The following is a 15553-nucleotide window of genomic DNA, read 5'->3' as shown; positions in this document are numbered from 1 at the left end:
TTCTCCGGGGGGACATTTCTGCCATTTTTTTCCAGCATGTTTCACCTTTCACTGACTATTAATCCCGGTATGACTTAACTGCAAATGATAATTCCCACCTATAAGCTCATGGGAGTTAATTCTTAAATTTTTTTTCATCATTTATTTGAGCACACAGAGTTAGCACTCAGAAGATCTAAGAAAATAAGGGTACGGAAAACAACTTAAATTGAGTTTAAGTAAGTAAGTCAAATGTAACAAGTTATAAATATTACAACAGAGAGTATTATTAAAATTCACATTCATTAATGGGAAGTTTTTATTACTAGCAGATTTAAGAAATCAGGGCAGACCGTAACATTTTTTAAAATCTGTGCATTTTCTAATATTCTATGCAGTATTCTTGCAGGTTTAGTAAGATAGCTTCCCTGTGTCTGATGCAGTCTAACATTTATATAGACATCAGTTCTAAACAGAGTTTTCAGAACTTTATGAATGGTATTAACAAAGGAAGTTTTGCTAAAAGTGAACTTATTTAGAATATTTTTATTTTTCTGAATGCATGGCTCATGAAACATGTCTATACAGGCATGGATAGCTTCTCAGCACAGAATACTTCAAAATAAGGGTATTGGCACAGCAACTAGCATATTCATTCAATGCAGTAGAGCAACTGTGGATGGGGTTTAGCCTCTTCATTATGTTAGCTAACTGATAAAGCGCTATTAGCAGCTATCAATGTGTATGGCGAAGGACACTGAAATTCTTATCCCTGGTTTGCAGATGGGAAAATGAGACACGTTGAAGACCACTGCAGACTTTTGCTGGAACCCACCCTCCCGAACCTCTTTTCAACGAGGCCATCAAATTTGAGGACGATAGTAGTGGCTGCTTATGTGAATAAATATGACAGGCTTGATTGTCTTCGTTGTGTAGGTTATTAGGTCAGCGATGAAAGTTTCAAGTCTGGAAAAAGCAAATGTCAGATTAGACTGGGAAAGAGAGGAGCTAACTTCTTTTTTTACAATGGTGAAGAGAAAAGTATAATGTAAAAGGGATTAATTCTTTTTCTAGTGTAATAACCATACTCCATTTCAAGGACAATTTGATGGTCCAGATATTTGTTCTCCCATGGTGCAACTCTTAAACAGACTTTAGGGTGTAGAACAGTAGCATTTTGTAGCTTCTAAGTATTGTCTGGTTTTTGTTTTTCTCAACAGAGCTACAGTGAACCTGTTGATGTTAAAGCCTCCCCACAACCTCAGATGATGAATTCAAAGCAGTCAGTGTTTCATGGGCCCACCCAGGCTCACTCTGCACTGTACCTCGGTTCCCACTACCACCAACAACCAGGAATGAATCCTCACATCACTGCCATGCATGCCAATATCCCCAGGAACATAGCGCCCAAGCCCAACAACCAAATGCCAGTGACTGTTTCCATAGCAAACATGGCTGTTTCCCCACCGCCACCTCTTCAGATCAGCCCCCCTCTGCACCAGCATCTCAACATCCAGCAACACCAGCCAATTTCAATGCAGCAGTCCATTGGAAACCAGCTACCAATGCAGGTCCAGTCTGCTTTACATTCACCTACAATGCAGCAAGTAAGTTTGAGCTTTTCTGTCGTCTGGGGAAATTTTTTGGGGGGGGGGGCGGGGGGGAGTGGGGGCAGAGAAAAAGTCATCCAGAAGAGCTATGGGTTAGCTTTAATTTTGCAGAGTTCCAAAACTGCTGTACTGTAGTCTGAAAGCTTAGTCTTTCAAAGGCAAGAACAAATGAATGAGCTTACCTAGATGATGGGGAACTTCAGTAGAACTGTCTGTGCTAGCAATGATGTTGATCACAGTCTTCTGAACATTAGCCCTTTCTCCCCGCCAAATTCAGGAGGAATCCTTTAAATAGAAGTGTGTCCATAGATCCATCTGCAAATCTGGGAGTACCCTGAAATATAGGCGAAATGTTAAGTCTTCAGGAAACAAATTTTACAAACAAAAGGCAGGCATGTCTAGAAAAAGATATGATTATATCTTGTGCTGTTATCCTTGTGCTGACTGTGAAGTGGAACAGTCAGAGGGAACATGAAGCAACAAAGGTTGTATAGACATGCTAGATTAAGTGAACATTAGTATGTTAGTTTATGCTGCATTCATAACTTCATTTTGCTTGATAGATATACCTTTTTTTTTTACTGGAAATAAGTGGGCTGTCCCCAGTATCCCAATATAGTGGCTTGCTTTTTTTTTTTTTTTTTCTTCATTCTCAGTGTTTTAGATAGTTGATTCTCAATACATTTCCTAGGAGTTCTGAATGAATGCGGGCCAAACACAGTGTTGTGACTTTTGGGCTCAGGCCTATGGAGGGTTAGAGCAGATTAACCCTGCTGATTTCATGAGAGGAGATTTCTTTTTGTATCGGATGAGATTTGACTATTAATGATAAGATCTTGCTTCACAAAGAGGCATTAGAGTGAAAATTTTTTGGATGAAGCTGCAAGATTCCACAAAATTTGTATACACAAAACTTGTCAGTTCTGATTGATAATACATAGTCATGAACTTGCTGCACGTTTTGAATATCTCTATAAATTCACCTTTGCTAACAAGGCATTTGCATTTGCTTTCCAAGCTGGAAACATTTTATCTCAAGATTGGTCTTCAGAGATGGGAATACCTGAACACAAAACTTAGCTTCTAGCTGGGAGAACAATCTAAAAGGGAAAGAAATTTTCCAAAGCAGGACAAAAAAACCCCAAGAGTTGAAAGCAATCTGGACTGATAAATTTAGTTGTTCAGAAGGTAAACCAAGGTGTGCTCAGGATGATCTGGATTTTTTCAGAGGCTTTGATCCTAGTCTCAAGAGCGATTCGGAGTAATCAGACAGGAAGCAAAATTTGTAGTGTTTACAACTTTTTCCTAGTCCAGTTTATTTTTCACGATCAGAGTAAGCAGCATCAACAGACTTATGACCACACAAATGTGGAGTCTGTTACTGTCATGTATTCCTGAAGGTTTTCCTATTAGTTGGAAACTCAGCATCCTGGTGTGAGTGTCCTGAGAGATCCCACACTCAAGTCTCAGGAATTAAGCCCAAGCCTGGGCAGCTAGAATTAGCTAGGGAAGTCCTAGACAGATGAGCCAGGAGGCTCTGTCTGGAGATCCTAAGCCTGATGCAATCCTGGTTGAACCTGAAGGCTCGGAGCAGTGAGAGACAAAGCAACAGGCAGAGACTCAGTGCAATACCCTGGTTCATTTACCAAACGTGAAAACAACATCTGTGACAGCAGCCTGTTGAGATTGTATAGTTACATTTCAGCGAGTTTTTATTGCGAAGTGATTCAGTCTTCCAAGTTCAGATTGTTTGCCAAGTTCAGTGTCACTTGTACATTACTTGCCCAATGCAGAGGTATAGAAGATTAAACCCCTTATGTCTTTTCCAGAATCATTGATAGGCATAAATTACTGAACAGATTTGAAAATCTGGCTTTATTTATTGAATTAATAGTACAGTAGGGGCTAGCAAAAGATGTAATGCAGATGTTAGATACTTATGTATACATACCACATCATCATTGTTGTATGAATCCAAACACTTAGGTGTTATTCCAAACCATTACATACTACAAAAAAGGTAGTATGGTGTGCGTGTCAATGGCTTGAGAGTACTTTCACTCATCTGTGAGATGTGTGACGTGCAGTTGAGTTATTTCTAGCTTAAGAGAAAACACAGGACACTACATTGTAAAAAACAGGTGTCTAAAAGTCAACACTAGACCTGTACCATGATGAGTCTTTTGCTTTACTAAGTACAAGTACAGTAAAGTAAAAAATGCTGTACCTCTGTGTTCCTGCTCTCCATTGTTAAACTCATGAGAGGTTAGGTTAAATACTTTTTACCAGCTCCTATTCCTTAGTCAAAAATGCTGATGCTTATAATGAAGATACCATGGTGAGATATTTCTGAGCTTCACTTAAGGTGACAGGTGCTTATTACCTGTTGAAATGCTACACTGCTACTCTTTATTATATATCACTTTAAGCACCGTGGAACATCTACAAGCCAGTTTATATTTCCTACACTTCTGCTTTTGTTTCAAAGTAATACAACTTTTGAGCTCTGGAAAATCTACGTAATTTCACTTTGGAATATTTGTAAATTTTTTTAATTTTTTTTTTTTTTTTTAGCATACAACAGTTTACAGAGTTTGTGAATTGAGTTTAAATATAGAATCCATTTCCTTTAAATTGGCAAAGACAAAGCAAAAAGTATGTTAAATTTTAGGACAGCAGGTGTACTGATATTACCATGATTTGCCATACCAGAGCAGAACAGTGGTATCCTGCCTAGTCTCTTAGGTATACTCTTTCTAGCCATACTCACGAAATGTTAGAAAACACTATCACCAGGATTTCGTACTGCACTGGAGCATGGAGGACAGGTTGGCCACCAGGAGGCAAATAGCAAGGAGTCAAGAAACTATAATCTTAAAGTAAAGGCCTCTTTCTGACTCATTTGTCAAAGGATTCTGCTCTCCCCTGTGCTCAAATTGAGCAAACACTCTGCTGATCACAGAGCATGTTAAAGAGGAAAAGACACAGTGGAAAAAAAAGCGAGCCCTCCAAACAATGACAGCAGTGCAGAGTCAACAGCAATGAGGACAAAGAAACAGTACCACCCTGTACGTCCAGCCCGTGGTGAGGAGGGAAGGAGGACTCCAGATGTGAGGTGCAGTCCAGCAGCAGCACAATGTAGACCACTCTGCTACATAAAAAGACAGCCAAGAAGAAGGGGAGAATATGTAGTCTGATAAAGCAGAAGCGATATTGCATTTAATTCAACTTTTTTTTCACTTCATTCAGCTGTTTGATTTCCTTCATGCTAAAGGTGTGGCCACCCTAAGCCTTTTCCAAAGACTCCAGTGGGCATCTAATTTGCGTAAGCAGCGAGAACAGAAACTAATTAACATCCTGCTCCTTACAGCGTGACTTGCAACAGGAGACGTTTTCGTTTTCAGAAACCTTAGCACTGCTCATACCAGACTAATACACTTTAAGAAGAAATGTGGTAAATTTTCTCATGTCACACTGCAGCATGAAGCTCAATAGGCAAGAGAAGGGTTAAGTCTGCCAACAGCTTCCTAGCAGTCTTCTGCTGCAGGCATTTGCAGACTCACCTGGCTGGACACCACCATTGCAGACAGACAGCTGTGCTGTAGACATATTAGAAGCAGCTGTCACAGCTCCCACCAATGGTGGGTTCTGATTTTTTTCCTTTTTTTCCCAACATCCAGCTTTGAAATAGTTCATGGCTTACTAGTGCCATGCTCAATGGTAGCAGACTCTGGGAATCCCTGTTCTCTAACAGATCCCATGATCTAACACTGTGACTCTGGGAGACTTGATCACTCATTTTCTCCAGGAGAGGGAGGATAGTTTCTTATCAAAGATCGTCTTCTAGTGTGTCTGAAGGACTGCCAGCTCCAAGAAAAATCACATAAAGATCCAGATTTCTGTCCTAGCAGGCAGGAACACCGTTCTCCAAAACCACTGCGCGTGAAATCCACAAACTCTTCTTCTGTGCGTAACTTTGAGGAGGGACTGATAAGAAGTGCTGACCTGGTGAGAGAGTTCTGCCCCCACTGCTGCCAGGACAATGAGCTGATCTTCATCAGCTCCACAGGGAACAGCACGTCCTCCTCCATTTCCAGCAGTCCTTGCCTGCACATATGCAGCTGCCAAACCAAGAGAGACTGCCAGCTGGAGAAGGGCAGTCTCCTCCAGGAGTCCACAAAAACTACAGAACATCACGAAGATCAGAAGTGTTGGTAGCCAAAAATCCTCAGTGACTGCGCAATTTCTGTTATTTTTAAAATCAATTAATTCTGTGCAGTATGCAGCTGATGCAATGCATCCAAATTGTTCTGAAATGCACAAGGCAAAGTAAAATTTAGGTATTAGTATTTTGGTCATGTGCCTAGCATTAGTAAATATTTTTTAATTTCTTTTAAACAATCTTCTCTATTTTGAGATATCTAAATATTTTTTGTAGCTTCTGCAAAGTAGACTATTTTGCCTCTTTTCCTTTCTGTTCCAAAACAGTTAATGAATAAATTAAATAATGATCCCTACTGTAGACCTTTGGGGTGCTCATTTACAGTGTAAAAAATGACCGTTTAGTTCTATTCTCAGATTTAAATTAGATCCTTATTTTTATTATATTTAACTTCTAATTCTGAAATATACTATATTTTTCTTAAATATTATTAACAGGAGCCATGTTAAAGTTTTACCTTGTTAAAGTCGAAATCCACTGTGTAGCAGTCTTTCTCTCATCCACTTTTGACACACTGGAAGAATCACAGTAGATAAGAAAAGTGTGATTTTTCTTTCATTAAATACTCATGTGAGCATCTTATCACTGTATTATTTTTTTAACTGATACAGAGTTGCTTCTCTCCAGTCTGTTTCTTAGGTTTGACATGTTGTTTAATTTTTACTTAGTTGGGATCAGATAATCTGAATCTTAACCCTTGTCATTCAAATCTGCACGATTTCGCCAAAGTTCAGGCTAAAACAGCATCTGAAGCTGCGACCCATTTTCTCTTGCAAAGTCATTCTTTCTTCCTCTATTCACACAGACATCTGTGTTTCTTTCTGAGCGTACCCCGCTCTCCAGCCTGTTGTATGGTGCTGTTTTGTGTGGAGAGTGATGAGACCAAAGATTCACTCCCTCTCAAATACATCCAGTTCTTGTTAAGGAACCCTTTTAAGTAGCCCTACTGGAAGCATCTCCTTCCCTGCTCAAAATCCTTCACTCAAGCATTGAGTGGGATGGTGAGTCCTGTTACAATCTCTGTCCCACTTTGGTTCACAGGTAGAGCAAGCAAAACTAGATTGTCAGTGTCTAGTAACCATGGCTGCAAATGTATGCATAACAAAGAAGCAGAAGATTAATGTATGTCACTTTTTTTTTTTTTTATTTTAAATAATAACTCATTTCAGTTTACTTTCAGGTACTTCTTTTCCTTTAGAAAATAAATGTATACAGCAAGATGATTGTATAGGCTGCCAAAAATAATAGCCTCATTTTTTTTGGTATATATTATATACAGTAAACTCAGGGACCTGCTGTATTTGTCCAGATTTCTTCCTCTTTTTTGTTGAGCTTTGTCTTTGAATGAGGTCAAGAGAAAAAAAAAATCATTAATATCTGTCAACTTCCTTTATAACCTTAAGGAAAAATCTTTGTATGATATCACACAGACAGATTTTCAATTTCCTTGTGTAATAAACAGATGCTTTAGGATTTGGATGTAATTTAAAGGTTTAAAATATCACATTGAGATTGATGAATAAATCAGTTGTGAAGACAAAAACATTGATGCCTGTTGAAAATACCTCTCCAGACAGGCAGGAAATGAAATTAGTTCCCAGTAAAGTGTGGAGATGAGGATCACTGTTTAGTTCTGCTGCAGGCTTTTTAGGACTTGCTACAGTGGCACAACGAAACTGCTAGGGCTACAGAAATCTAATTAAAGAGCAAATGTCCCTCCTGACATCGAATTAATCTTTATCAAGTTCCCTATTTTTATTTCAATCTGGAACAAGAAAATGAAATTTAAAATTCTAGGCATGTTGCAAAACAGTTGGTGATTTTCTCTTGAGCATTACAATGCAAAAACATTCAGCATTGTTTAATTAGACCTCGCAGCACTCATTTTCTGAGCACTTTTTATTTCATCATTGTTTGTTAAGGGCTTACATAAATAATACACAAATATTTACTACAAGCCTGGTACAAGGCTGTGTCCCTCTGTTGTACAGATCTGTATTTCCAGAGCTTTTTCTGCTGGTGAAAAAGCTGAGGTAATTACTGTTTATATCTTAAACATCACCGTACTTTATCAGTCCTTCATATTGAATTCAGGTTTCTTAAATTAGGTTGCTTTAACAAGCATGCTTTCTAACACCCACATTGCTGGTATTCTGGTAGCCCCCAACCCCAGCAGGACTGCTGGGCTGCAGCAGCTCAGCTGCTTCTGGCGCTGGAGCCTGGCTCAGATACCTCTGCACCATCTTAAAATTCATCACGTGAGCATGTCCTGAGAAACAGGCCCCAAGCCCAGGCAGTTATAAACTAAACAGACTTGTAAGGTGCAAGATGAAAGTGTTGCTACCCCGTATTTTACAGATAGGAGAATTAAGATTGGATCCATGGTCCCAACCTTAACATGAGAGGTATCAATTCAGTCCAAGCGCATGTGCATGCATGCTCCATTGGAAGAGAGCCAAAGCAATTTGTCTGTGGTCACACAGAAAACCTGAGAAAATACGAGGATAAGTCCCCACCCAGTTCCAAGCTGGCATTTAAACCACAGGACCATCCTCCGACATCTAAGCTATTTATTTGTCATAAGTCCAGAAGAAATGGAATGGATATTGCACTGATGGACTCTTCCTCTGATCTGGGGTAACTGTCTCTTCTTGCTGCATGACTACTTGAGTCTCTGTGCCTGCTCACTTGCATGCTTTGCTGCAGCACTGCTAGAGCTACTGGCCCTATATAGTGTTTTTCTCATATATGTGATTGTTTCCTGAAGACTGATAATAGCTCAGGGACTTTGCTAGCAAAGGTAAACCTGAGTGCCTGAGGGCAGGATGTGTTTCTGTGGTTATTTTCCTCTTACAGCTAAATTAGAAAGGCCTTACGGGTAATGTTTTGTATAAAAATGATGACGGTGATACACAAACCCAATCTTCCTGCCTTTTAATCACACAAAACTCCAATTAAAGTCATCGGGAAGTCTGCTCAATTACAGTTGCCTTTGGATCCGTTGCAGGCATGGGGGTTGTTTATGCAGCCTGATGTGCAGGTTTAGAGCCTGCTGAAAAGGCAGTGTACAGAGCATGGGGGTTACAGTCACCATGGGTGGGTTTTGTTTTACCTTGGTAGCAGGGCAGTATGTAAGTTACATAACAACTAGATGCAGAATTCCGCTGTGAACTTGCCCGCTGCTAATAGTCTGTTTCTTGGAGTCGTCAGGGACAAAGTGAGGCTTCAAAGAGCATTTAAGGTACCGAAGTGTGACTTGGGATATTCCCCATATGGAAGAGATTATGGAAGAAAGTTGCACTCATTTATGGCGTAGGCTAAAATCCATGATCAGGGTGAGTGGAGTGAGGTGATGGTGTACACGAGAGGCACAGCGAGGACCTCTGGGGAAGAGCCAGAGTATAATACACCAAGAAAGAGGGATGTGAAGGAGGAAGTGACGTGTTACATTTGAAGGAAACTCATTTCTGTGGATGGAGGGGGCCAGGCAAATCCTGAGAATACTCATTTATCTTGATTAAAGGTGGCGTGGCTGACTTGTTAAACCTGCAGAAAACAACAGCTCTCTGCAAAAGTCCTGTTCTAATGAAGGCTGTGTATAAGAAGCGATCGCACATAATGCACTAGAATTTAAAACTAAAAGCTATGAGCTTCAATTCTATCTATTCTTTATGTGGACTTCGGCCAGAAGGAGTGGGTTTTCAAACTAGGTATCTTGGTTCAAGTTCAGTTTCTGATATAGCAGCTACACATCCAGTTAACCTGAGTGGGAATTGTATGCCATTGCTCCAGGAAGGAGTTTGGTCTGGTTTTTTTCAGCAGACATTGATTGCTTTCATACCGAATTGTCATACTTCTACCCAATGTAGTTCTTCTAACTTCAAAGGAACATGATGTACATTTATACAGGGTGAACCAGATACACTAGCCTTGACATTTCAATTGTTCTCCTGGTTTTGAAACACAACATTTAAACATCCTCGTATATCAAAAGAGCTAAAAATTATTGTGACTTTTCATATGACAGATATTTCAGGGAGCAGGTTAGATGTCTCTTTGTAACTTCCACTTTTTTTTCTCATCTTCTTGGTTTCAAAAAGCAAGTTATTCTGTGCTACTTTCACTACATTAGTCCAACAACTGTTAAAAAGCTTTGGTTGAATTTCTGTTTAGTTGAGAGAGAAGTACAAATAAAAGAAGCAGCAGATGGTCCCTTTGTGACTGAATGAAGAAAAAGGGTTTTGAGAACAATATGTGAATAGGTGTAGTCTAATAAAACAGTCAGCCACCTGCTGCCTACATCCTTCAAAAAGATTCTGTTGCATATTCTGGGAATTAACGACTAGTGTGTATCCTTACGTTTAATCTAAATGGAAGCTCTAAGGAGCAAACAGAGCTTTTTTGCCCCAGTGCTGATAGAGTTGTTCTCTTGGGTTTGAATTGTTTCTGCTCTGTCCCTTTTACTTCCATCTTGTGACTGTGAAATAGCTCACAATGATTTGGCAGCGCTTCATTTCTCAAACCAAAGAAAGATTTTAAAACTTAGAAAGTACCTACACATTTTTTCCTATTTTAAGTTTGATAACCTAAAGTACACCTGGAAAAGAAGTATTCTACCATTTCACAGTACACACCGTTTGTGGTTTTTTTTAATGCGCCCAACCTGTTGCTTGGTTCCGTACAATGTAATGTACTTGCTTTCTCCTCTAGGGATTTACTCTTCAGCCTGATTATCAGAATATCATCAATCCAACATCAACAGCTGCACAAGTTGTTACCCAAGCAATGGAGTATGTTCGTTCAGGGTGCAGAAATCCTCCAGCACAGACTGTGGACTGGAATAATGACTACTGCAGTAATGGGTAAGCAGCCAGTGAATGCCACCTTGTGTTGAGCAACATTCATGACACAAGTATCTGATAGAGAATTTGGAAACAGCTTTGTTGCCTGTTTCCCTACGGTATTTCAGAAGTGCATCTGTGGTGGCACTGGATTTACTCAGCAATTAGACTGTTGTGGGAGGACAAGTTTTCAATGCATAGATGTATTAGACATTGTTATCACCTTATCACAGCATATACACTTTGGTCTTAGAGAACTTCCATTCCTTAGAAAATCAGAACTGAAATCTTAGGGAGAAGGTGTAGGAAAAAAGTTTTACGATCACTACCTCCTACTTGTGAGTCAAATGGCATGAACTATTTGCTCCAAATACTCCATTGCTGAGGAGATCTTGCTGCCAGTGAAAACAACTAGTTTGGGTCATGAAAACCCACATCAGTGAGATGCAGGAGTGATGCATGGGATACAAGATACATGGAAGGGAAGGGCATGAAGGTCACAGGACAGAAACAAAACACCATACCTGTGGGAGCTCTATGCCCCTACCATAAGGTTGGTAATCCCTTCAAACCCTCAACTCCTCTGCAGCATGGTTTTTGTGGAGCTATGTTACTGTCCCAGGAACTGCTTGGAAACATTTAAGACTCCAAACAGAAGGTATCTTTTGAGTTTTAAATGATAGCTGTTGTGCTTTGTGAATGTGCCCACCAGCCTGACCTCCCCTTGACCTTGGCATGAATCTCCAAGGCAAAGGCAGATAAAAGCTCTTGGTTGCTACCAAAGTGTCAAATCTAGCTCAGACAAATGAACACCAAGCAGAACTAAAGACTAGTTTCACCCATTACATTTACTCAAACTAAGAATTTCACTTGCATTATTGTTTTAAAGTGTTTCTGGAACTAAAACTAGAACTGAACAAAAATCTTTTTCTGGTTACTAGGTCAGAATAACACCTTGACTAGAAGCTGCTGACACTGAGGCAGGCTTTAACTGGTCTGCACAGCAGCATCCCTTTCCCCCGTACCTATTGCTGTTGCCCCATGACTTGCCCACTTGTTCAGCAGAACGGTCTCGCTTCTGTGCTGTACCACCATAATGTCTTGATCTGTGCTGCAGACCCTTGTAGGAGCATACCCAGCCCACAGTCTTTTATACCCACTTACACTGAACTCTGAGCAGACTGTCCTCCGTCAAACAAACCATAGCTACCTGTGGCTTTGATGCCTGGTCTCTTCTAGAAAAAGCAATGTGCGATCATTCCTAGCAGTGCCCTCTAGGTGCCCACTGGGCATAACTTTCCATCAGCAGAAGCTTTCTCTGAGCAGACCCTGTATATACCCTGTGTAGATATGCCTTTGTGAATCTGTGTGCATGGGCTTAACCTATCTTTGCTATAGCATTGACATAAACTGCCAAATACAGCGTAGCTTGCTCTGTGCTGCTCTTGGACTACAAACCAAGTAAGCTGTGAAGCTGTGGAAGAACAGAACTGGTGCCTGGATTTTGGCAAGGAAGCAGATTAGGAGTAAAGCCTCTCTCCCAAAAAATCTCTGCAGTGTGAACCAAGCCCCATCAGTGATGCTGCTTCTCCTTTAAATGATATGGGTTTTTCTGACTTCTACAGACTGTTCCAAATTAGAAATTGGTAAATGACTCCTTTTGCTCTGAACTGATATGCTTCAGTTGAAGCTGGAACCCAGCAAGAACTGAATGTAAAAGTGTGCTAGACACAGTGCATTGGTGGAAGGTCTCCTGTAGAGCCTGGTCTCCAGCAGAGAGCTGGTCTAGTTGGCTTTGCCAGAAGCTTCTGCTGGTCCCTTGCGCGTGCTTACCTGAACCTGCCAGCCCAACACATTTTGGCTATGTCTGTACTGGTAAATAAAATAACGCAGAGATAGCAGTGGCTGGCACCCTGTTCATGTAACTAAGCTCTCCGGCCCTCTAAGGAAAGTGGCCACATCATATAGGGTTCTAATGAAGTATCATTCTGAGAGCTGTGCTAAACCCTCAGCTGTACCTATTCACTTTGTGAGAGATGGATAGTCAGTGCTACCAACCTGCTAGTGCGGGTAATCTCAAACCATTATGCAAAGCTCATATGATCTCAAAGCTTAATCCCATCTCCCAGTCCTGTGTAGTTTAGAGCCAGATGTGGTCTGGGAGTTGCTACATGCCACAATGGCACTGGGATTTTTCTTATTATTGCCATGGTAATGCAGCCATACTTCAGTGATATGCTTGGAATTAATGACATGCAGTAGGGTTGTGGGTTTTTTTTTGAAGAATAGGACTAAAAATTTGACAAATTTTTTAAAAAAATCACATTTGTTCTTTTTCTCTTTGAACAGGGGCATGCAGAGGGACAAAGCACTCTACCTTACCTGAAAATCTGAAACACCTCTCCTTTCCACTGAGGAATGCAGGGAAGTCTTTTCATCATGGATTGCTTTATGCAGTCAAGGCAGTTCTGCATTTTATTAGGAAATACAAGTTGCTAAGCACTTAGGACTATTTGAGCTAGTGGGTCACCCACTCTGGAAAAAAATAGTCTTGCTTCTTCCTTTTTATTTTTCTTTTTTCCCCCCATTTTTTTCTCTTTCTTTCTCCTTTCCACCCCTGCCCTGAGATCCTTTAACGGACATTGCTTTTCTTCTTCCCTGAAGGAAACTTGGACCATTCAGATTTTATGTTGGTTTTTGCTGTGAAGTGCTGCGATAGTAACTGCCTTAGCAACTGTAGATGTCTCGGATAAAAGTCCTGGATTTTCCATTGGTTTTTCATAATGGGTGTTTATATGAAACTACTAAAGACTTTTTAAATGGCTTGATGTAGCAGTCATAGCAAGTTTGTAAATAGCATCTATGTTACACTCTCCTAGAGTATAAAATGTGAATGTTTTTGTAGCTAATTGTAATTGAAACTGGCTCATTCCAGTTTATTGATTTCACAATAAGGGTTAAATTGGCAAACATTCATATTTTTACTTCATTTTTAAACAACTGACTAATAGTTCTATATTTTCAAAGTATTTGGAGAAAAAAATAAAATATTCCCAAATTATATTAATTAAACATATTGGCTTCGTCTCATGAAATAAACACAAAAAACTAGGAAAAAAAACTAATGTTGATAAAGAGCAAACACGTTTATTTTGTACTGCCTAAAAAATGCTTCTTTTTTTTAAAGAAAATCACTTTATGTGTACTGGTTAGTAAACGTCATTTAAGTCCTTTTATGTATAAAACTGCCAAATGCTTACCTGATATTTTATTAGATGCAGAAACAGATTGGAGACAGCTAAATTATAACCTTTGCATATGGCTATGTATTATTGTTTCTTCATACTGTGTCTGTATTTAATCTTTTTTATGGAACCTGTTGCGCCTATTTATGAAATAATAAATATAGGTGTTTGTAAGTAAATTTGTTAGCATTTTAAAGAGGTTTCTTTGACGCTTTAACTTTTGCTGGCACAAATTGTTCACAACTGATGTGAATACTTTATTTAGTTTTTACAGTGGCATATATAACACCAAACCTGCTTTACTGGCAGAAAATGAAGGTAATGAATACTTATTTCTCTATTTCTTTGGTTGTTAAAGAAAAAAAAAAAAGGTATTTTAAGTAATTCCTTTTTAAAGCATTGTAGCAGGAAGTTGCCCAAAACTAAGACTTGAACCAACAAACTAACTGAATAAAACTGCATAATGCTGCTTCTTGAAAATTCATCAGTTTTGGTTAATTAGTCAAGTGGAATAAAAATATTACCAACAGAAATATTACCAAATATGCTTCAGCCATTTTATTATACATGCAAAAGGTCCTACAGAGTTTTAGGGACTGTATCACAAATAAATCCTAAAGTGAAAGGTAAGTTCAACAGCCACAGGGAAAGGGATAAAAAAAATCCAAAAGAAGGTATTTTGTCAGTGTTTTGGATCAGGGATAGCTCTGAAAATGTATTTCTGGAGGATTTAATCTCACATGCCTGTCCAATTAATGGAGAGTACCACTGATTTGTATTTTCCATGTGAAATATAGAAAGCAACTCGAATAAAATACACATTATGCAATACCATTGATTTTTCTTTAAAAACAAAACAGAAACAAAGGCATGCTTGCTTTGGAATGATTTCAGGCAATGTACAATCAGAATCACTTGGCATGTAATAACTAATAAATAATGCAGATCAGATGTGATTACTCAAATGACTGTAGCTGAGAGCTCTAATTTTCCTGTCTTGAAACTGTATGAGAACTCGTGATTAAATTCACAGTTTATTGTTTGTCTGTTTAGTACTTTAGAAATATACCAGCACTACTAATTACCCAATGTCTTCTATTTATTATATTATAGTAAACTACATTTTCCACTCATATTAATTCTAAAGCGACAAGATAATTCCTGGGGATGAGAAAAATCAGCTTTGATTTTGACAGGCAGTTTTCCTTTTTCTTTTATGGAAAAAACTGTGTTATCTTCATTTCTTTTAGAGCAGGTGCGCAGTCACATAAAGTTGTTAATTTCGGTATCCAAGCAGAGTTCAAAATACAAGAAAACTTTAATGTAAATAAAAAAATACATCATGAATAAAATACTTATTCTGTATGAATCTCTGGCTAGTTGGTGTTTCTCAGTCTTGTAAGAAGGGAAACGTGCGGCGTGTTTACTGTGCAGCACCTTACCCATCCAGCGCTTTGAGTATGGTTCTGTGCCCAGGCTCTGTTCAGACAGGACAGCTATTCCAGAAGAGCAGCAGTTTTGGCCAGGGTTATACTGAAGCCACTTTGTTCCGAAGGAAAGATCCAACTTCAATGCATAAATGTCAGTTCTTCATGTCTGACCTTGGGAAAAAGCAATGGTTGCTGGCCAAGGGCAATCTGCTGTTTGTTTTCAGCT

The 15553-nt window shown here is 39.3% G+C and overlaps 1 protein-coding gene across 4 annotated transcripts in view; it reads left to right on the top strand.

Moving 5' to 3' along the window:
* The window catches only part of TOX (thymocyte selection associated high mobility group box), a 227305-nt gene extending 212039 nt beyond the window's left edge, over positions 1-15266 (top strand). For all 4 annotated transcript variants that reach the window (XM_069779389.1, XM_069779392.1, XM_069779388.1 and 1 more), the window contains 3 exons: positions 1200-1586; positions 10522-10673; positions 13002-15266. In XM_069779389.1, the coding sequence (XP_069635490.1) occupies positions 1200-1586; positions 10522-10673; positions 13002-13038 (576 nt within the window). In that variant the 3' untranslated portion in view covers positions 13039-15266. The remainder of the gene's footprint in view (positions 1-1199; positions 1587-10521; positions 10674-13001) is intronic.
* The last annotated feature ends 287 nt before the right edge of the window (positions 15267-15553 follow it).

This window comes from Haliaeetus albicilla, chromosome 3, assembly GCF_947461875.1.
Source record: "Haliaeetus albicilla chromosome 3, bHalAlb1.1, whole genome shotgun sequence".
Classification (NCBI taxonomy): Eukaryota; Metazoa; Chordata; class Aves; order Accipitriformes; family Accipitridae; genus Haliaeetus; species Haliaeetus albicilla.
The sequence above is the reverse complement of the archived record's forward strand: the minus strand, read 5'-3'. Positions and strand labels throughout refer to the sequence as shown.